Source organism: Protopterus annectens, chromosome 8.part0 (genome assembly GCF_019279795.1).
Source record: "Protopterus annectens isolate FY-2018-M chromosome 8.part0, PAN1.0, whole genome shotgun sequence".
Taxonomy (NCBI): Eukaryota; Metazoa; Chordata; order Ceratodontiformes; family Protopteridae; genus Protopterus; species Protopterus annectens.
In genome coordinates this window covers 1,781,074,549-1,781,097,899 of record NC_056741.1, presented here as the reverse complement: position 1 = coordinate 1,781,097,899, position 23,351 = coordinate 1,781,074,549, and the positions used below count along the sequence as shown (strand labels likewise).

The 23,351-nt window shown below is 44.3% G+C and overlaps 1 protein-coding gene across 1 annotated transcript in view; it reads right to left on the bottom strand.

Annotated features, from left to right (window-relative positions):
* The window catches only part of GPT2 (glutamic--pyruvic transaminase 2), a 567,369-nt gene that overhangs the window by 173,944 nt on the left and 370,074 nt on the right, over positions 1 to 23,351 (bottom strand). Inside the window, exon 7 of the mRNA XM_044081280.1 lies at positions 22,763 to 22,899. Within this exon, the coding sequence (XP_043937215.1) occupies positions 22,763 to 22,899 (137 nt within the window). The remainder of the gene's footprint in view (positions 1 to 22,762; positions 22,900 to 23,351) is intronic.

Below are 23,351 nucleotides of genomic sequence, written 5' to 3'. Positions count from 1 at the left end.
CAATCGTGGCACTGGCTCAGGGGCCGGAACACTCCTCATCACCTCGAAAGCATCCCGATCGGAACGGAGAGAGGGATCCGGTTCAGAAGAAATCAGAATCCCCTCCGCACCGAGCGGGGAAGGCTCCGAGGCCGATGTGGGAGCCGAACTCACCTGAGCCGAGGCTCCGAGGGGGAGAGTGGGTTTGGACAAGGGTCCGATGCCACTTGCCTCCTCGGAGCCGACAAGGGAGTCCTGGCGCCCAGATCCCTCCAAGGACGGAACCATGGAAGTGATCGGAGCTGACGAAGGAACAGAAGGAGCAGGTATCGGAGCCGACGGTTCCACGACTCGAACCCCCACGAACTCCGGCTCCGAGCTCAAAGGGTGAGTCGGAGGAGGAATATCTGCAGATGTGGACGGCTGGATAACATTTCGGCCAGGGCCTATGGTTTTAGCAGTCTGCTGACCACTCTTTCCAAGTCATGGTCTGAACGTCTTGAGGACCAAGAAGAGTGGGATGAGAGACGACTACTCTCGATTGGAGCAGAGGCGATCTCGGAGCCGAGCGTATCGACTCCAGAGAGGGAGACCTGGACCTTTTTCGACTTTCAGAAGGCTCCGAAGAGTGTATCGGAGCCGACTGGGAGGGAGGAGTATCGGTTCCAGCCGGAGCCGAAATGGAAGGTACAGATTCACCCAATGACGGATCCAAACTGGGAGCCGACAGTTTAGGTGCCTTGGAAGATTTCATAGGCTGAGCCTTAGCCGGTGAATCTTGAGGTTTAAGTAAACCTCTAAGGATCAATTTATTTTTGCGCTCCTGCAGGACTCTTGGACTGAACGCATGGCAAATGGACCAAGAGTCCTGCAGGTGCACGGCACCCAGACAATAAACACAAGACGTGTGACCATCTGTCAGAGACATCTTCTGACAGCATGAGTCACACTTCTTGAATCCGGACGGCTTAGGATCCTTGGACATATTGACAGGCAAGCCCAAAGGAAAAACACACTCACACAAAGGTTAAGGTACTAACACAACAACAATACACTAAAAGTTACCAGAACCGACAGTACACCAACAACTGTAATAAGTATAGCCAAACTAGCTAATAGTGATTAAAAAAAAAAATCTTTTTTCTAAGAAATGGATAGAGAAGAAAAAGGTTATCCTCTAACTCAAACAGACACCTAGAGATAAGGTTATCCTCTAACTAACGGAAAACCTTAGAGGAAAAAGGGAGAAGTAGAAGGGGGAGGGGAAACTAAGTAAAACGAGTTTCTGAAGAGAAAAGACAAGGATTCAGCTACAGAAACTCATACAAAATAAGGAAAATGACTAAACGATAATTCTACTCTAAATATCTACTAAATTGTGACAGAAAAAATGACAATATAGAAGTTTTATAGGACCTGAGCCAGTAGAGCAACCTCGCAGCAGAAGCGGCAAATGACATCTGGATATCTAGCACCAGGCATCATGGGATATGGGGAGGCCTCGAGCCAGTTTGTAGCTCTTGAGCTATAGAAGATGGCTGAGTCGGAGCCGAGGATCAGCTCCGAACCCAACCAGCAAGAATGAAGGTGAGATAGACAACTTAACATATATAGATATAGCCATGGCAATCATCTCTGAAGTACTAAGATTCAAAGTAGCTGATAATCTTCCAGTCTCACATAAATTCTAATCAGTTTGCTAGTTTATGAATGTCAGATAGAGTGAGGGGAAGAGTAGCGGTGTAGTAGCATGCAACTGGTATATAAGATTGCTAAGAAAAACCTCCTCCTTCAAATAAAGTCTCCAAGAGGTATCATTTTTAAAGGGGCACAGGAATGGGGCTACAATGGATCTTTGTGGAACACCACAGGTAAAAGGGGTATGACAGAGGAATTAATCAGACAACAGCATGTAAGAGTGCCCAGAAAGGTAGAGGGTGGAGCTAGGGCAACTTGGTGTGAACAGTGTTTTCAACCTAACTCTGATATCTTGGTCTGAAATATTAATTTCCAGACTGGAATATTCACACCCTTTCCATTTGTAATACCTAACCAAGAATCAAAATACTCTAAAATAGCAGCAGGATGGCTGAGGAAGAGAGTATATAATCGCTGTTGGCTAGTGTGATGTCTCAACCCTCTTCACAGCAAAGCTGGATAACCTCACCAAGTTGGTAAAGTACAGTTTTGTACCTACCATAAATGTAGATGTCCGAACTGGATAGCATCTGCAGTCATAACAAGTGGGTTGTCCTGTCGTCAGGCAGCCCTGCAGTCGGCCGGATTCCAAAGTCCGGGTCCGGCTTCGGCTGATGTCGCACTCCACCCGACGTCATCTCTGTTGGTCTTCGGGTATAAAAGCATCAGCCGACGCCATTTTCCTCAGTGTTTCTTGCCCCAGATGCCAGTAGCCCTCTTGCAGGCTAAAAATTTGGATAGATGCCAATGTTTCCAAATAGATAGAGGTAAACACAACAATAAGCATATATGTACATATATACAAACAAATACACCATAAAGACTCCCCCAACAGCTAGCTATTAGGAGGGTAAACACCCTAGGAGTACCACAGAGGGAAGGAGGGAGGGTAATCCTGACTGCAGATGCTATCCAGTTCAGACATCTACATTTATGGTAGGTACAAAACTGTACTATGTCCTTCATGGATGCATCTGCAGTCATAACAAGTGGGTAGAATACCATAGCCAACTAGGGAGGAGGATAAAAGTAGATTATGGTGTGTTTAGGATCCCTTGCAGTACAGCAGTGGCAAACCCTGCTCGGGATCTGGAATATAGAGGCAAATTATAATGCTTGGCAAATGTATGCACGGAGGTCCAAGTAGCCGCCTCAATAATGTCTTTGGTTGCCACTCCTCGTAAGAAGGCTGTGGTAGTGGCTGTTGCCCTTGTAGAATGAGGTCTTATGTTCTGTGGAATTGGTTTTCCATGGAAGGAGTAACAGTATCGTATGCAATTTCCTATCCATTTGGAGATTGTCTGTTTGGAAATAGCTTTTCCTTCCTTTCCTGTTGCATAGGCTACAAAAAGTTGGTCAGTCTTTCTGCTATTTTTTGTTCTGTCCAAGTAGTAGCGTAGCTGTCTATGTACATCCAAGGTATGCAGTATTCTTTCCCCTCTGTTTTGTGGGTTGGGAAAGAAGGTAGGTAGGTGGATTGCCTGGTTTAAAGACACTCTGGATACCACCTTGGGCATAAATGTAGGATTAGTCCTCATGGACACTCTATCTTGGTGGAAGATTAGGAAGGGTTGCACTGCCATTAAGGCCTGTAGTTCTGAAACCCTCCTTGCTGAAGTAATTGCCAGTAGGAAAGCAGTTTTCCATGACAGGTGTTGTAGGTCTGCTGTTGCCACTGGTTCAAAGGGTGATAGTGTCAACTTTTCTAGCACAAAGTTTAAATCCCAAGCTGGTAATGGTGGTTTCCTTGGAGGTTTTACATTCTTGATTCCTCTGAGGAACTGCCTGAGCAAAGGGTGCGAAAAAACAGGTGGATCAAAGCTGTATTCTGCTGAAATAGCTGATGCATGTATCTTGATGGAGGAGTAGGACAGGCCTGAATGAAGAAGTTCGGCCAGATACTCCAGAATGTTAGGCATATCTATGTTTGACACATCTTTTCCTCTTTCCGTACTCCAAATGACAAACCTTTTCCATTTTCCAGCATAGTTCCTTCTTGTTGAAGGTCTGCGTGCTTCAAGAATAATGTCTTTAACTCTTTGGGAAAGTTCTGGATTAGCTGCTGCTATGTGATGTTCCATGCAGTCAGTTGCAGCGTTTTAGGTTTGGATGTATGATGCTGTAGTTGTTCTGAGTTAACATCAAAGGCATCAGAGGTATTGGCCACATTTTGTTCGAGACATGCTCTTCAGTAGTGGGTAGCAGTGTTCTGTTGGCCAGTTTCGAGCTATCAGGATTAGCCTTGGCCGTTCTTCCTTGATTTTTAGTAGTACCTTGTGTATCAAAGGAAGAGGTGGGAATGCATATGCTGTTAGGCCTTTCCAGTTGAAGGAGAGTGAGTCCACTTTCCATGCTAGTGGGTGGAATGTCCTTGTGCAGAATTTTTTGAGCTGGTGATTGAGAGGTGATGCGAATAGGTCTAGCTGTGGCATTCCCATTTCTTTGAGATGGTCTTGAAGATGTCCGGTGCAGCTTCCATTCGTGGGCATCCAGTGGTTCTGCTTAATATGTCTGCTAGAGTATTGTCTTTCCCGGTACAAATATTGCCTGTAACTGAATGTTGTAGCTGAGTGCCAGGGTCCACAGCTCCAAGGTCATTCTGCATAGGGGTATGAATGAGTGCCTCCCTGTTTGTTGATGTACCACATGACTGTGGTGTTGTCTGTCCTTATCATCAACTGGCCCTCTTTGAGAAATGGTTTGAACTTTTGGATTGCCAGTTTTACTGCCAGCATTTCTTTTAGATTGATGTGCAGGTGAAGTTGATCCTGTGTCCACAATCCTTGCACGCATTTGTCCAGCATGTGGGCCCCCCATCCTAGGTCTGAAGCGTCTGTTGTGATGGTCTGGCTTGGTTGACATCTGCGAAAGGGTAGGCCTGGGTTTGACTGGCATGCCTGAGCCCAACATAGGAACTCCTGTTTTAAGCATGGAATTAGTGGGATTTCTGTTTCTAGACTGTGTCTGTGTTGGGACCATAAATTCTTTAGGTACCACTGTAGTTTCCTCATATGTAGTCTGGCAAATGGGACCAAGATTATGCATGAAGCCCAAGGCCTGCAGAACTTTTCTTGCTGTTAACTTGTTCAGTTTTGTTAGTGCCAAGAAGTAAAGAGGAAGTTCTTTTTGTTTTTCTGTAGTCAGGAATACCATTTGTTGTACTGTGTCCAATTCCGCGCCCAAGAATGTCCTTGTTTGGGATGGTATCAGCCTTGACTTTTGTAAATTGACTGTGTATCCCAGTCCTTGTAGCAAGTAAATGACCCTTTGTAAATCTGTTGTCAGCTTGCTTTTGTTGTCCCCTTGTAGCAGGCAGTCGTCCAGGTATGGGTAAATTTGAATTCCCTGTAGTCTGCAATGGGCGATTACTGATGCCAGGCATTTTGTGAATACTCTGGGCAGTAGATAAGCCAAAGGGCAATGCTGAGAATTGATAGTGCTCTGATCCTGCAAGAAATCTGAGGTATCTTCTGCAGATTGGTCGAATGGGGACGTGCAGGTATGCCTCCTTGAGATCTAGAGTTACCAGCCAAGACTCCTTGCCCAGCATGGGAAGAAGTTGCTGTAGGGTCAGCATTTTGAATTTTGGGACAATGATGTATGTATTTAAGGTGGACAGGTCGAGAATTGGTCTCCAACTTTTTCCTTTCTTGGAACTAGGAATAGTCTGGAGTAGAAGCCCTTTCCTTGTTCTGCTGTTGGCACTCTTTCCACAGCTCTCATGTTTGCTAACTCCATTATCTGGCGTAGAGCCTCTGTCTTTTGATGTGGAGGTAGATTTGGCATTCCTCTTTTGACTGGTAAAGTGTGGAAGTGAAACCGGTAACCTTGATGTATGGTTTGTAAAATCCACTTGTCTTTTGTTATGTAGTGCCAGTTCTTTGTAAATAAGGTTAACTTTCCGCCTAGAGGAGCTGCTATTTGTTCCCTGGTAGGCGGATTTAGGATGAAGTCACTGTGGTTGTGCTGATGTAGTGGCAGTGGCTGTGTCTGTGCCTCTGTTGTTACCTTGCCACTGTCGTCCTCTGTAGGCACCTCCTCTGGATTGGTTTCTGCCTCTGGAGCGTCTATTCCTGCCCCTTTGAAATTTTGTGGAGTCAGGAAAGGACCAATTTTTGGCAGGCCAGTTCCTGCTAAACCTTGGGGGTTGAACCTGCAAGAAATCTTTAACAGTTTGAACAGATTTTGCCTTTTCTTCCATTTTCTTCATAACCTGCTGGGCAGGTGTACCAAACAAACTTGTCTTGTCCATAGGAGCATCTAGCAACTTAGCTTTAACATGATCCGGTAAAGCTTGTTCCTTTAGCCATGCATGCCTTCTTATCACTGTGCCTGTCATGGCTGATCTAAATGAAGCCTCCAGTGCATCATAGCCACATTTTAAGGAATGGTTGCTAACCTGTTGTATGTTATTTACCATCTCTAATACATATTTCTTATCAAGAGATTCATCAGTGGTTAGTTTTTAGTTAACTGATCAAGCATAAACTCTTGGTATTGTATCATGTGAAACTGACAGTTTAAAGCTCTAGCTGAGAGAGTAGCTGAAGTGTAGACCTTTTACCCCATCTGTCTAATGACCTTGCTTCCCTTTCAGAAGGAATAGGGTTTTAGCTGTGGTCGCTACTGCCTTGGGACCCTGGGAAATAGTTTCTGGGTCTGCAAGTGGGGCCTTGTAAAGGTGGTGATGAGTATCTGGCACCCTGTAAAATCTGTCTGGTTTGGCAGGGGCTGGGGTAAAGAATCTGGAGCGGAGCAAACATCATTGAAAGCATCATCCACCACAGAGGGAACAGGAGGTATAGCTAAGGGCCTGTGCTGTGGGAGGTGCAGAAAGGTCCTAAGTCTTTTTCTGGAGTCTGAAAAATCCTGTTGCTGCCATTGGAACTGTTCTCGCATGGCATGCAAGGTTTCCCCAAAGGAGAATTCTTCTGGCGGGGAAGCAGCTGGAATGGATTCTTCAGCATCAGAATCTTCAAAATTGGAGAAGGGAGCCTCAGGCTGGTCAGTTATGTCTGATTCATCAGCAGAATCATCAGAAGACACTGGCTCAGGGGGCTCTGCCCTGGGTCTCTTCTCTGGGGGCTGAGAGGCCCTGTCTGGGTGAGATTGAGATCCTCTAATTAAAGAAATTAAATCTTCTGCCAAAGAAAGCATTTGAGAACTAGAAGAGGGCCTGGATGTGGGGGTTTAACAGGCACTGTTTTAGTAGTCTTGGCTGCTTTAGCCCTGGCGAAGGCCTTAATGGACATGGCAGCTGGAGGCCTAGCAGCACCACGTGCTGGGGTAGAGACATCCAAGGGATGGTGTCTGATAAGTCAACCACCGTAGTGGGTAAAATTTCTGAGGTCGATTCAAGAGTTGTAGCAGGGGCCTCAGTTGTAAGAATAGGTTCAGCTGTACTTTGATCAGTTTTCTCGGTTTCGCGAAATCGAGACACTCATGATTTGCTTTACCGTGGTTTCGGCGAAACCGCGGACCCATGTGTCGGTCTTTATCTTTGCGTTTTGGGGTAGTCGGAGGATCCGGCGGCATAATGTACGCAAAATCAGAACCGAAAAACTGTTCTGCAAACTCCGACCGGCGCCTAAGCGTTCGTCGGTTGAAAGAGGCACAGGCGAACAGGCTGCTACGTCGTGGGCTGGGCCTAAACAAGGCAGACAGTAAGAGTGGAAATCTTTATGAGGTATTTGTTTCCCACAGGTTAAACAATTGTTAACTTTTTCTGACATCGGCTGAGGCAAGAAAGGGTCCCCAGCGGGTACTTAGCTTTAGAAGTCTTCAAAGTAGTATTCGGTAGAAGTAATCTCTGGATCCGACCGACCGGCACTTGCGAACAGCTTCTGCTTCGGGCGCCACGCGGCAAGAAAGACTGAGGAAAATGGCGTCGGCTGATGCTTTTATACCCGAAGACCAACAGAGATGACGTCAGGTGGAGTGCGACATCAGCCGAAGCCGGACCCGGACTTTGGAATCCGGCCGACTGCAGGGCTGCCTGACGACAGGACAACCCACTTGTTATGACTGCAGATGCATCCATGAAGGACATCACAAATTTTATCCGACACTACTGCAATCAAACTCAAGAATATTAAAATCAAGGATTCAATGGAAGCATGCTCAGCTAGAGTAGCTCTTCTACAGACAGCAGTTAATAAGCATGCTTTCAAACAGCAGGACTGCTCAGCAACCATACTGAAAAATGATCAGCACCGTCTGATGTTAAAAGGTCAGACGGTGCTGATCAGCACCGTCTGATCAGCACCGTCTGATCTTTTAACATCAGACGGTGCTGATCAGCATCGTCTGTTGTTAAAAGATCAGATTATCTCCTTGGAGGATCTTTGTAGGAAGAATAATCTGCTTTTGATGGGGCACAGAGAAGGGAAATCTGGTAAGTTGTTTAGAGAAACTTCTGAGGTGATTAATCTAACTCCAGTGAATCCAATCACTAAAGAAAGAGCACACTGCTCCCTGTGAGCAGCACCAAAAACAGAAGGCCTACCAGAACAAGTTATCTTTAAACTGCTCTTGAAGGGAAAAAAGCAGACTATTCGGCAGGTGACTAGGGAGGGCCGCTGGCTAAGCAGTTATTTTCAGGGGCCACAAAATCAGGCACTATTGGTTCTCAAGAAAATTCTGCCAAAGTCCAGTTTGCTAATTCCCTGCCCAATATATCAAAGGTATGCAACTAGCTCTTTAACAAATTGCCATCCAAGTCTGCAAACACAAAGTCTGGCCTGGATAAAATAATGGGTTCAAGGAAGTTGATCTTTGGATATTGGAAAATCAGTTCCAAAAAGAAAGGTGTTTCTTAGGCCTATGACTGGAAGCTAGTGGGTAACAAGGTTTGTATACAGACTGACCTTCCTACGGAGGCGTTTAACTGCTTCACCTAGCCTGCTTAACTTGTACGGGATTATCAACTGCATTTGTGTTTGCTGCAGAACTACCATAGATCAGCACTACTCTTTCTTAGGGACTGCATTCCACAAATTCCGGAAGAAGCATTTACATAGTTGCTATTAGAACTATATAGTTTGAATTTTTTTTTTTTTTTTTGGAAAACGATAGTAAAAGTTTATGCATTTATTGTTTAGATTTAGTCCTTCTTTGAGTTTGATTCTTTTCTTACATGTTGCACACACACACTTTGAACGTGAGAGGTCTCTCTTCACTCTGGAAGTAGAATTCCATTAAGGCATGGCTAAAGAAAAAGAAATGCAATATTTTTTTAGCCAGGAATGTAAGATAGCCAGAAAGCATGTTTGTATGTAGAACTCTTTTTGGGATGGGCTCTTACACACAGTTTGAATTCTACATCTAAAGCAGGAGCTCTACTAAGAGCTGTTTGTGAGGCTAAGGGTCATCTCGGCTTGATAATAGACATAAGGAGAGTAATGAATCCCCAGAGTACTTTATACACATATACCTCCTACACAGGGAACCTTAGTGTGAGAGCAAGATTAATTCAGTCACCAAGGCCGATATAATCCTGACCCATGTTGTGTCATGAAACAATGTCATTGCAGTCTCACCTAGAAAACTTCCCAATAGCAAAGATGAGGTGGAGGTTACATCTTTTAATATTTCAGAGCTGCAATACAGTGAAGCAAACACAACATTTGTTTCACAGTATCTATTACAGTTTCGCCCCTATATATGTCCATTTGAATCTTATAAATTTTAGCTCAGCAGTATTTATACGTGGGCCAAAGCCACCTGCCTTAACTCAATGAGTGATGAAATAAAACAATTAAAAAAGTAAAATGCACAGCTGTGGAAGTGGTGCAAGAAAACTTCATCTAATAACTCCCAACTCTTAACAGAATATAAACTCATGCACCAATGTTTAAATATTAAAGTAATCTCTGAAAGCAACAGTGTGACACACACTGGTTGACGTTGTTAGTATTTAAACACAGCAATGCCTTCTTCAGCTCAAGACAAGTGCTAAACGATTCTGTTTTTTTCTGAAGGACTAGAATTAACAACTTACAGGGATTTTTCCCTTTGCTCCTTCCCATAGTCAGGCAGTAGTACCACATTTCCTGAAAATACAGCCTCATCTGGTCTCTCAGTTGTGTCTGACATGACATAGAGATGCAAATCCTCAGACCTCAACAGGTTGATAAGAACAGTTAGGTGTACAAAAGGAAGAGTTATACTCACTCTGCAAAGGGTACTCTTCCTGGGCCAAAAATCTTAATGAAATGTTCACTGTGATGCAACAATCAAAATGACAAGCTGCTAAAGAAAGTAATGTTAAATTTCACGCAACTCCACTATGGTGTGCAATGAGGAAGCTGTAAAAAGTACAGTTTTGTACCTACCATAAATGTAGATGTCCGAGAGGTATGCATCTGCAGTCCTAACATATGGGTTGTCCTGCCTCAGGCAGCCCTTCGGTCGGCCGGATTCCAAAGTCTGAGTCTGGCCTCGGCTGATGTCGCACCTCACCCGACGTCATAGCTGCTGTGAATTGGGTATAAAGGCATCAGCCGACGCCATTTTCCTCAGTGTTTCTTGCCCCAGATGCCAGGTGCCCTCTAGGAAGGCTAAATTTGGATAAATGCAAATGATTCCAAACAGTAGAGAGCAAACAAAAATAAACATGTATATACATATATACAAACAAATACACCATAATAGATTCCCCCAGCTAGCTACAAGATGGGCAAATACCCTAGGAGTACCACAGAGGGGAAGGAGGGTGGGTAATCCTGACTGCAGATGCATACCTCTCGGACATCTACATTTATGGTAGGTACAAAACTGTACTATGTCCTTCAAGGATGCATCTGCAGTCCTAACATATGGGTAGAATACCATAGCCAAACTGGGGGAGGAGGCACTAAGATGATTATGGTGTAGTTAAGATCCCTTGCAAAACAGCAGTTGCAAAACCTGCTTGGGATCTGGAGTATAAAGGTAGATTATAATGCTTGGCAAATGTATGCACGGAGCTCCAAGTAGCAGCCTCTAAAATGTCTTTGGTAGCCACTCCTCGTAAGAAAGCTGTAGTAGTGGCTGTAGCTCTTGTGGAGTGAGGTCTGATGTTTTCTGGAGTTGTCTTTCCATGAAAAGAGTAACAAAATCTAATGCAATTTCCTATCCATTTTGAGATTGTCTGTTTTGAAATTGCTTTTCCTTCCATTCCTGTTGCATATACAACCAGAAGCTGGTCAGTTTTTCTATTGTTCTTGGTTCTGTCCAGATAGTAGCGCAATTGCCTGTGCACATCCAAGGTATGAAGTAGTCTTTCCCCCCTGTTCTGCGGGTTGGGGAAGAATGTTGGTAGGTGGATTGCTTGGTTCAATGATACCCTGGAGACCACCTTTGGCATAAAAGTAGGGTTAGTTCTCAAGGACACTCTATCCTGATGGAAGATAAGGAAGGGCTGTACTGCCATTAATGCCTGTAATTCAGAAACCCTTCTTGCTGAAGTGATTGCAAGCAGGAAAGCAGTTTTCCAAGATAAGAACTGTAATTCTGCTGTTGCTGCTGGCTCGAAAGGGGGAAGTGTTAACTTTTCCAGCACAAAGTTAAGGTCCCATGTGGGCAAAGGTGGCTTCCTTGGAGGCTTTACATTTTTAATTCCTCTCAGAAACTGCCTGAGTAGAGGATGAGAGAAGATTGGAGGATCCATGTTGTATTCTGCTGAAATTGCTGATGCATGAATCTTAATGGAGGAGTAAGACAGGCCATTGTGGAAAAGTTCTGCTAAATATTCCAGGATGTTAGCTATGTTTGCTAATGATACATTTTCTCCTTTTGCTGTACTCCAAATGAGGTATCTTTTCCATTTGGCTGAATAAGTCTTCCTTGTGGAGGGTCTGCGAGCCTCCAGTATAATGTCTTTAACCCTCTGGGATAAATCTGGGTTATTTTGTTTTATGTAATATTCCAAGCAGCTAGCTGCAGTGTTTTCAAGTTTGGATGTAGGATCTTGAAGTTGTTCTGTGTTAGCAGTAAAGGAAATAGAGGTAGAGGCCATGCGTGTGTCCGAGACATACTCCTCAGTAGCGGGTACCAATGCTGCCTAGGCCAGTCTGGAGCTATCAGGATGATCCTTGGGCGATCTTCTTTGATCTTCAGTAGCACTTTGTGCATCAAAGGAAGAGGTGGGAATGCATATGCTGTCAGGTTTTCCCAACTGAAGGAGAGGGAGTCCACCTTCCAAGCAAGTGGGTGGTATGTCCTTGTGCAGAATTTCCTCAATTGGTGGTTGTGTGGGGATGCAAACAGGTCTATGTCTGGTAGTCCCCATTTCTTTGTAATGGATTTGAAGATGTCTGGATGCAGCATCCATTCGTGGGCATCCGTGGTAGTTCTGCTTAAGGTGTCTGCTAGTATATTTTCTTTTCCTGGCACAAATATGGCCTGGAGCTGAATGTTGAGGTTCAGGGCTACATTCCACAGGTCCATTGCCATCCGGCATAGAGGATATGAGTGTATGCCTCCTTGTTTGTTGATATACCACATGACTGTGGTGTTGCCCGTCCTTATCAGCAAATGACCCTGTTGAAGAAACGGTCTGAATGTCTGAATTGCCTGTTTCACTGCCAGCATCTCTTTTTGATTTATGTGTAGGTTCAGCTGGTCCTGTGTCCATAGGCCTTGTATACACTTGTCCACCATGTGTGCCCCCCAGCCTAGGTCCGAGGCGTCCGTGGTGATAGTCTGGTTTGGGTGAGGTTTGTGGAAAGGCAGTCCTCTGTTCAACTGACAGGCCTGAGCCCACCACAGGAATTCTTGCTTCAGGCATGGGATTATTGGAATCTGGGCTTCTAGGCTGTGCTTGTGTTGAGACCAAATATTCCTTAGGTACCATTGCAACTTCCTCATATGCAGCCTGGCATGTGGAATCAATATTATGCAGGATGCCATGTAACCCAGTGCTTGCAGGACTTTCCTTGCTGTAAGCTGGTTCTGTGTTGTTAATGCCATGAAATAGAGTGGTAGTTGCTTTTGCTTTTCTGCTGTGAGAAATGCCATCTGATTTGAAGTGTCCAGTTCTGCACCCAAGAATGTTATCCTTTGGGATGGTACCAGCCTTGACTTTTCATGTTGACTGTGTATCCCAGGGCTTGCAGTAGTTGTATAACCTTTTCCAAATCTTGTGTTAATTTGGTCTTGTTGTCCGCTTGTATTAGGCAGTCGTCCAGGTATGGATAAATCTGAATTCCCTGAAGCCTGCAATGAGCAATTACTGATGCCAGGCATTTTGTGAATACTCTGGGCAGTAGATAAGCCAAAGGGTAATGCTGAGAATTGATAATGCTCTGATCCTGCAAGAAATCTGAGGTATCTTCTGCAATCTGGTCGTATAGGGACGTGCAGGTATGCCTCCTTGAGATCTAGAGTTACCAGCCAAGACTCCTTGCCCAGCATGGGAAGAAGTTGCTGTAGGGTCAGCATTTTGAATTTTGGAACAATGAGATATGTGTTCAGGGCGGACAGGTCGAGAATAGGCCTCCATTGGTTTTCTTTTCTTGGTACCAGGAAAAGTCTTGAGTAAAATCCTTGTCCTTGTTCCATAGGTGGTACCTTTTCTATAGCTCTCATCCTTAGTAATTGGTTGATTTGTCCTAGAGCGTTTGTTTTTTTGGTGTGGTGGAAGGTTTGGCATTCCTCTCTTTTTTGGTAGAGTGTGGAAGTGAAACCTGTAGCCTTTGTCTATTGTCTGTAAAATCCATTTGTCTCTTGTAATGTAATGCCAGTTTACGGAAAATAAGGCTAGCTTTCCGCCTAAGGGTGCTTCCAGTTGTTCTCTGGTAGGCGGTATCAGAGCCAAGTCATTGTGTCTGTCCTGTGGAAGTGGTAGTAGCTGGATCTGTGGCAGTACCTCTCTGGTTGTTAGGCTGCCACTGACGTCCCCTGTAGGCACCTCTGGATTGACCTCTGCCTCTTGGGCGTCTATTTCTGCCTCTCTGTGCTCTGGAGGTGTCTGGAAAGGACCAAGTATTCGAAGGCCAATTTCTACTAAACCTCGGAGGTTGAACCTGTAAGAATTCCTTGACTGTTTGGACAGATTTTGCTTTTTCTTCCACCTTCTTTAGCACTTGCTGTGCAGGGGAGCCAAACAAACTTTGTTTCTCCATGGGAGCATCTAGGAGCTTTGACTTTACATGGTCTGGTAAGGTTTGCTCTTTTAACCATGCATGCCTTCTGATCACTGTTCCAGTCATAGCTGATCTAAAGGAAGCCTCCAGTGCATCATAGCTGCATTTTAAGTAATGATTACTGACCTGCTGAGTGTTATGTACCAAATCCTGAAGGGACTTATGGTCTATAGGTTCAGGAGAGGACAGTTTTTTATTTAGCTGGTCTAACAAAAATTCCTGATACTGAATCATGTGGAATTGACAGTTTAAGGCCCTAGCCGAAAGAGTAGCAGAAGTATAAACTTTTTTACCCCATCTCTCTAATGCTCTAGATTCTCTTACAGAGGGGAGGGGGTTTTTGCAGAGGCAGCTGCTACAGCTTTGGGGCCCTGTGAAATGGTTTCAGGATCTGCAATAGGAGCCTTATACAAGTGAAAGTGTGTGTCCGGGACCCTGTAATATCTGTCGGGTTTAACAGGGGCCGGGGGAAGAGAGTCAGGAGCAGTACAGGCATCATTAAATGCATCATCCACAACTGTTAGTACTGGAGGAATGGCTAAAGGCCTATGCTGTGGTAAATGTAAAAAGGTCCTTAGCCTTTTCCTTGAATCTGAAAAATCCTGGCCCTGCCATTGAAATTGCTCTCTCATAGCATGTAAGGTTTCCCCAAAAGAAAATTCCTCAGGAGGAGAGGCAGAAGGAATGGAGTCTTCTGCATCAGAATCCTCATATGGAGAATAAGGGCCTTCTGGAGGATTTGAGTGTTCTGACTCATCCGAGGAGTAGTCAGTAGAAACTGGATCGGGGGGCTCTGCTCTAGGCCTTTTCTCTGGAGGGGGTTGAGAGGCCATGTCTGGGTGAGGTTGGGATCCCCTGATCAAAGAAATGAGATCCTCAGCCAGGCTGAGCATTTGGGAACTAGAGGTAGGCCTGTGTGGGGTTTTAGCAGGCAAGGCCTTAGAAGATTTAGCTGCTTTAGCCCTAGAAAAAGCCTTGATGGACATAGATGCAGGGGGCCTAGCAGCTCCACGTGCAGGAGTAGATATGTCTAAAGGAATAGTATCTGATATATCCTGGGTGCCTGCTACAGCAGGAGAAATTTCAGTAGCAGATTCAGCCATGCTGTGTGAGGCCTTGGCTGTCGGAGGTATGTTATCGGCCGAAGGAAGAACCGAGGACTCAGTTTCAGCCGAAACCGAGACACTCGCAGTTGGCTTAACCGTGGTTTCGGCCGAAACCGCGGACCGCGAGTGTCGGTCCTTTTCCTTACGCTTTTTAGCTAATTGTGAAGTCGGAGTCTCCGACGGCATTTTGTAAGCAAAAGCGGGACCAAAAAACTCCTCTGCAAACTCCGACCGACGCCTAAGTGTCCGTCGGTTGAAGGAAGCACAGGCTAGACAAGCTGATACGTCGTGGTCTGGGCCTAAGCAAGGAAGGCAGTAAGAGTGGAAATCCTTATGAGGTATTTGTTTCCCACAAGTTAAACAATTATTTACTTTTTCTGACATCGGCTAAGGCAAGAAAGAGTCCCCAACGGGGTACTTAGCTTTTAGAAGTCTTCGGTAGTAGAAATCTCTGGATCTGACCGACCGGCACTTGTGAACAGCTTCTGCTTCGGGCACCGCGCGGCAAGAAAGACTGAGGAAAATGGTGTTGGCTGATGCCTTTATACCCAAATCACAGCAGCTATGACGTCGGGTGAGGTGCGACATCAGCCGAGGCCAGACCCAGACTTTGGAATCCGGCCGACCGAAGGGCTGCCTGAGGCAGGACAACCCATATGTTAGGACTGCAGATGCATCCTTGAAGGACATCAATCAAATGCACAGAAGTGGAAAAACATTTAACGAAATTATTACTGGAAGAGTAAGAATCATTTTCTGAAGGTGAAATCACACACACTGGTTTGAGTATATGTGTCTAGGGTGCAATCATTTTAATCAAAGCAGACACAAAATCAGAACTTTAAAAATCTCCGCTGCTGATAAATGCAATACTGGAAATCTTTTCTGAACTGTGAATATTAACACAGTAAAAAATGTATCTGATGATAATCCACACATAATGGGAGTTTCTACACAAAAATATCAGGAATGCAAGGCCAGCATTAGAAAAAGGATTGTAAAGAAAAGAGTAATATAGTAAGGAGAGTGATGCACACAGTGGCACAACAAAATCTGGAAGAAGGGTATTGTGAAGGGATGCAGTGTATGTAAACATATAGATACTTCCCCAAGTCATGTTATTAATGGGAGTAAATGTGTCTTGGTTACAGCCTCAGACTGTTGTATTAAGGAGGTACTTTGCAGACTTATATGCCCACGTGATTTACACTACAACTATGTCATATTATTAAAAGACCATATGATCAACTTGCACAAAATCAAGTCACAGGACATCAAACCTGCTTCTTCTCTGGAAGCAGGCAACAAAAACAACAGTGGCAAAAGTACAGTTGTGTACACTTACCATAAATGTAGATGTTCGAGTGTATTCACTGTTGCAGTCATCACACTTGGGTTATCTGCCTGCAGGTAGCCCTCAGTCGGCCCAGATACCAGAGTCTTGGGATTTTTGCGTCAGATACTGTTGTATCTTCCATGATGTCAGGTCTTCAGGGGTATAAAACATGCAGCCGACGCCATTGCATCTTGCCCCAGATGTCAGGAGCCCCTCAAATAGGAAGCAATTACTTGGTGTGGATCATCTCCAGTAAAAAGTAAATACCATTTCCATAAGATATGGCCAAAAAAGAGGATAGGTAGAAAGTACAGAAAAGTCAGGGGGCTGGAGGGAGGGTAACCAGGACTGTAACTGTGAATACACTCGAACATCTACATTTATGGTAAGTGTACACAACTGTACTATGTTCTTTGTGTTTCACTGTTGCAGTCATCATGCTTGGGTTGATTCCCAAAGCTGAGGAAGGGTGGAGGCAGTCAAGAAGTATTAGGGCTGGCTAGCAGGCTGTTTAAGACTGCTGTAGCAAATCCAGCTCTGGATTTATAAAAGATAGGTAAGTGGTGATGCTTGGTGAAAGTGTGTACTAAACTCCAGGTTGCAGCTTCCAGGATGTCCCTGGTAGGGACTCCCCTGAGAAATGCTGTAGAGGTCGAGGTAGCCCTAGTTCTGATCCCCTGTGGGGTAGGTTTTCCATGGTGCTAGTAGCAGAAATAGATGCAGTGTGCTATCCATTTGGAGATAGTTTGCTTTGAAATAGCCTTGCCCTCTTGCCCCTGTAGCAAAGCTGACTAGCAGCTGGTCAGATTTTCTGAACGATTTAGACCTGTCAAGGTAGAACCTAAGCTGTCTGTGCACATCCAAGGAGTGCAGGATCCTTTCCCCTTTATTCTGAGGATTAGGAAAAAAGGTTGGTAAATGGATGGATTGGTTTAAAGCCACACTGGATATCACCTTGGGCATAAATGATGGGTTAGTCCTGAGGGAAACCCTGTCCGCATGGAAGATAAGGAAGGGTTCCACAGCCATAAGGGCCTGTAACTCAGACACTCTTCTTACTGAACTCATGGCTAGAAGTAGGGCTGTTTTCCAAGAGAAGAATTTTAACTCTGCTGTGGCGGCAGGCTCAAAAGGGGGAAGCATGAGCTGGTTCCAGGCAGGAGTGGGAGCTCTCCTCAGGGGTCTTAAATTGTTAGCTCCTCTCAGGAACTGTTTGACCAGAGGGTGAGAGAAGAGGGGTGACTCAGTATTGTAATGAGCTGAGATGGCAGAGGCATGAATCTTAATGGATGAGAAGGATAGGCCTTTGTGGAGCAGCTCTGCTAGATAATCTAGGATTTGAGGTAAGGTGGGCACGGCTGTGTCCTTTCCCTGGAACTGGCTCCAAGAACAGTATCTTTTCCACTTTTCTGAACAGGATTTCCTAGTACTAGGCCTCCTGGCCTCAAGGATGACATCCAGCACCTGTTTGCTGAGGGTTGCTGGTGATGTATTCATGGAATAAGCCAGGCTGCTAGGTTCAGGGTTTGCAGCTGAGGATGCAAAATCTGGTCCTCCTGCTGGGACAGCAGAGAGGGGGTTTGATGCAGGTGCCAGGGTGGCACTGTTGTCAGACTGCATAAAAAGTGGGTACCAGTGCTGTTGTGGCCAGTCTGGTGCAATAAGGATTGCCTTTGGCCTGTCCTGTTTGATCCTGAGTAGTACTTTCGAGAGGAGGGGCGGAGGGGGAAAGGCATAGACTGAGAGGTTTTCCCATGTAAAGGGTAGGGCATCCACTTTCCATGCTTGGCTGTGGGGAGTTCCGGTGCAAAATTTGCTCCATTGATGGTTCTGGGGGGAAGCAAAGAGGTCCACCTCTAGTGTCCCCCACCTGTGGATTAGAATTTTGAATGAATTGGGTACCAGTTTCCACTTGTGTGGGTCTATAGATTTCTGCTTATGTGGTCTGCCAGTGAATTTTGTTTGCCTGGCAGGAATTTAGCTTGCAAGGGCACTTGGTTGCTCACGGTTGTGCTCCACAGAGCCATGGCTAACCTGCAGAGTGAGTAGGAATGAGTTCCCCCCTGCTTGTTTATGTACCACATGATTGTGGTGTTGTCTGTCTATCAAGAGCTGTCCTGGAAGGATAATGTATTTGAAGGCTATCAGAGCATTCTGTACAGCTAACATTTTTTTGATTGATATGCAGGTGCATTTGTCCTGGGCTCATTTGCCTTGAAAGCATTTGCCTGCCATGTGAGCCCCCCATGCATAGTCTGATGCGTCTGTTGTCAGGGTTTGGGCGGTGGGGGTTTGAGTGAAAGGCAGTCCCTTGTTGTGGTTGCAAGCCTCTGTCCACCAAAGGAACTCTGTCTTTAGGCAAGGAATGATCGTAGTCACTGTTTCCAGGTCCTGAGAATGTTGACACCAGAGACTTTTTAAGTACCACTGAAATTTCCTCATATGCAGTCTTGCATATGGAATTAGGAGAATGCATGAGGTCATGAACCCTAGGGCTTGCAGTATTTTTCTTGCAGATAGCTGGGTTTGGGTGGCCAGTAGTTTGAAGTAATTTGTCAAATAAACCTGCTTTTCTGGAGTGAGGAATGCCATCTGGGAAGTTGTGTTCAAGCTTGCTCCCAGTAATACAATTTCTTGGCTGGGTACCAGATGTGATTTCTTTTCGAGGAGTCTATTTACAAATGTCAGGTGCTGAAGTAGCTATTCCTGTCTGCCTGAATCAGGCAATCATCCAAGTATGGGTAAATTTGAATGTTTCTCTACCTGCAGTATGCAATGGCTGAAGCCAGGCACTTTATGAATACCCTGGGTGCAATAGATAAACCAAAGGGAAGTGCAGAGAACTGATAGTGCATAGAGCCTGCCCTGAAATGTAAATATTTCTTGCAAGATTCCCTTATGGGGATGTGCAGGTAAGCTTCTTTTAAGTCTAGGGTGACCAGCCAGGAGTCCTTGGCTAGCATAGGCAGCAGCTGTTGGAGTGTAAGCATTTTGAACTTTGGTACCACCAGGAAGGTGTTGAGAATTGACAAATCCAGGATAGGGAGCAAGAGTTTTCTTTTCTGGGCACCAAAAACAGTCTGGAGTAGAAACCCTGTCTCCTTTGCTCTGTTGGAACAGGCTGAATAGCCCTGATACTGAGAAGTGAAAGTACTTGCTTTTGGGCCTCTGCCCACTGGTTTAGGGGAAGGTCTGGCAATCCACTTGGGGTTGGCAGTGAATGGAAGTAGAATCTGTATCCCTGTGATACAATGTTTAAGACCCAATGGTCCTGAGTAACGTATTCCCAGTTTTTTGCATGCAGGGCGAGTACTTGGGCATGGCTGGGAAGGATGCAGGAGAAGTCATTGTGAACTTTTCTCATAAGAGCGTGGCTTACCACTCTTTGTTTTGAAAGTGGAAGCACTCCATTGTTTAGATCTGTGCATACCCTAAGACTGTAGTCTTTGTGGTCTGTTGCCCCTCGGTTTGGACTGAGAAGGCCTGGGGGGGACTGGAAAGGACCAGTTCTTTGAAGGTCAATGACTTCCTAATCTAGGTGGCTGTACCTGTAAGAAATCTTTAACAGTCTGCATAGATTTAGCTTTTTCTTCCATCTTTTTAAGAACTTCTGCTTTTGTGCCAAACATTCTTGATTTAATGGAGCATCTAGTAATTTTGCTTTGACATGGTCTGGCAAGATTTGTTCCTTCAGCCAAGCATGTCTTCTCAGAACAGATCCAGTGACGGCAGCCCTGCAAGATGCTTGTAAGGCATCAAAACCACACTACAAGGTAGGTTTACCAACTTGGTTAGCAGAATGCATTAACTCTTGTAAATCTTTATTTTCTGCACAATCCGGAATCAACAACATTTTTTGTTTAATTAGTTCCATAATCTGCTGCTGGCACTTCATGTGAAACTGGCAATTTAAAGCCCTGATGGCAAGAGTTGCAGAGGTATACACCTTCTTACCCCATCTGTCTAAAGCCCCTGTCCGAAGGGGTAGGGTTTTTGGCTGTAGTAGCCTTAATACTTTTAGGTCCCTGGGAAATGGTCTCTGGATTCGCAGTAAGATTTTTGAAGAGAAATTTGTGAGAGTCAGGTACTCTGTAGTACCTGTCAGTTTTTTAGGAGCTGGAGGCAAATATCAGGGGGTAAGACTTGATTCCATGAAGACATCATCTACAATATCCAGGACAGGGGGTATAGCTAGAGGCCTGTGCTGAGGGAAGTCTAAAAATTCCTCGAGTGTCTTTTTTGACTGAGGGTAGTCCTGGCATTCCCAGCGGAAATGCTCTCTTGGGGTATGCAAGGTTTCACTAAAAGAAAAGTCCTCTGGAGGGAAGGCAGAGGGAATGGAATCCTCCGCATCTGAATCCTTATAGGTGGATAAGGGTATGTCCTGGTAATCAGAGTGGTCAGAGTCATCGGACTCATGGTCAGAAGAAAAATCAATTTTTTGTCTTTTAGAGGGGGAAGGCTAGCTTTCTCTAATTAAAGTAATAAGGTCTTCAGCCATTCTAAGCATTTGTTTCTGAGGTATGGGAACTTGAGAATGTGCTTTGGTCATCTGTTTCCTAGGCATAGTGCGAACTCTGGGCCAGAGAAATTCGGTAGTTTTAGTCAAAAATGAAGTAGTCAGTTTAATACGAACATCAGAAGGCCTGAATACACCCTCAGAAGCCAGTGCCTACATAGCGGCTCCGGACCCATCCAAGGCAGAGACATCCGCAGGTTCCATAATCGAAACAGTATCTCACGGCATACCGGACTCCGAATGGGTCTCAGTAGAGGCCTGCGAATCTGTAAAAGTGGGTATCAGGGACTGCGAAAGTGCCTCACTGAGTACCGGCGGACTGGCAACTAGCTTAACGGAAACGTCATCAGCAGTTTTGGACCTATGCGGTCTGTCTCTGTCCGTATCCTTATGTTTTTTCAGAAGATCGGTAGTCGGATGGCTTAACAAAGCCCTTTTGGAATACGGAGAACGAGAGTGAAAGAATTTAGCGACAAAGATAGCCCGATGAAGAATAGTTCTGGTGTTGAACAAGGCACAAAACCGACAGCGAGGAACTTTGTGGTCTGGGCCTAAACAGTTGACGCAGTAAGAATGAAAATCTCTATGAGGTATTTGCTTTCCACAGGCAAGACAATTGTTAACTTTTTCTGACATTGGTTAGAGCAAGAAAAAAGGATCTCCAATGGGGTACTTTGCTTTAGAAGACTTCAGGTTTGAAACTCGAAAAACTAAAATTGCAGGTAGAGGCCGACCGACACTTGCGAACTGCTTCTGCTTCGAGCTCCCGCGCGGCAAGAAAAGCTGATGTAATGGCATTGGCTGCATGTTTTATACAACTGACGACCTGACGTCATGGAAGAGGCAACAGCAACCGATGCAGAAATCCCAAGACTCTGGTATTCGGGCCGACTGAGGGCCATCTACAAGCAGATAACCCAAGTGTGAGGACTGCAACAGTTAAACACGAAGAACATCACCCCATACCCCCCCAGCTCACATATTATATATACCAACTCAAATACTGCTTTGCACTGGGGAAAAGAGCAAACACCCAACCCCCTAATTAAACAGGATTCTTGAGAAGCCATTTTATTGTTACGTGACTCAGTCTTCTGCAGTTCAGTCATATGGTCTTGCAATCACAGTAAAGATCCAATTCATGCTATAATAGGCAAACAATACACTTAGGGAACATATTTTAGAACATTTATGGAATATACCTTATCAAAAAGCTCTGTTGGCACTCGTTTGAAAAATAATGTAGTTTTTTTAAGATATTTTATATTGTATAAATGTAAGAATTATTTGCATGTTAATATTTCTGAAAATTTATTAAAAAAAGAAGCTTGGTTCATATCCAAATGTGATACCTTTCATAGGGGTACATATAATGAATTATGAAATCAGCATCAACTCCCTTTTCTCATTTTGTACCTCTGTTCTATTATTGCAAATGATTATTGAAGTTTTTTTTTTTTCTGACTGGATGCACTTCAATTATTTAAAGACAATATAACTTAATAAGTGAATGAACAAGTACATGGCATATAGATGAGGCTCTAGTTTGTTCATTTTATTGTTTTAATGACATTTTTTAAAACTGTTTAAGAACCAACAAAGTTTTGATGCATGTTTGGAAATGTGGTCTTTTTGATGGAAAGAGTTAAATAAAAGAGTCCCTATGTGCACTTGGAAAGTGGAATCACATCCTAATTATCTTCACCTGTAGAATGCTGCCATGTTACTATAGTACCTAGGTAATACAGTAACTGGGCTACATTCTGCAAACTTGATCTCCCCACTTTTCAAACATAACTGGAAAATCTGCGAAAGCCACTAGCTCACCTAGTATTCTTTATTTACCCTAAAAACACCTTAACACGGGTATCAAAATTAAGAGTAGTATACATTTGCTTATTAATGCTTTCACCATATGTCAACTTCTGCACAGAAAACGGAACATATGTTTTAAATGGAACATGTATACAATTGCAAATAAAAAAAAAAAAACACATACTCGCCCATAAATCCTTTGGATGTGGAATGGAAAGAGGCCAGTTCTACATTATTAAAGTATTCTGGTCCCATCTCGTACATAATCTTCTTAAAGGAGTGAAACTTGCAATCTTCTGAGTATACATTGTCCTGATACACCTAAACAATGTGAAAAGACATTTTTTGTTGCTAAAGTCCAAATGTCCCAGTAGTCAAACTGAAGCAATATAGAATATTATTTTTCAAAACACTGCAGTGGATTCTAAAATATCAACCCTGTACAATGTACTGGACTATATGAAGATTACAAAAATGGTTTTAGAAATGCAATAGGACTCTTTTCCTCTCTTAAGATACAAGATGCAGTTAATTTCAAATGTAGGCAGGGTGGGTAATTTCATCTTGCCAACATCACCTTTCTGAATGCACTCTCTCCAAGATCCAGAGTAACAGAGGGCTGTCTAATGGCACTAAGGGTATAAATTCCTTGAGTAATGATGTGTTGGAATCATCAATTTTATAAGCCACAACAAGGTACTATTCTAAGTTCAGTAACATAAAGGTATTTAATAGCAGGGTGGTTGCAGCAATGATGGACATCTGTAAGGATC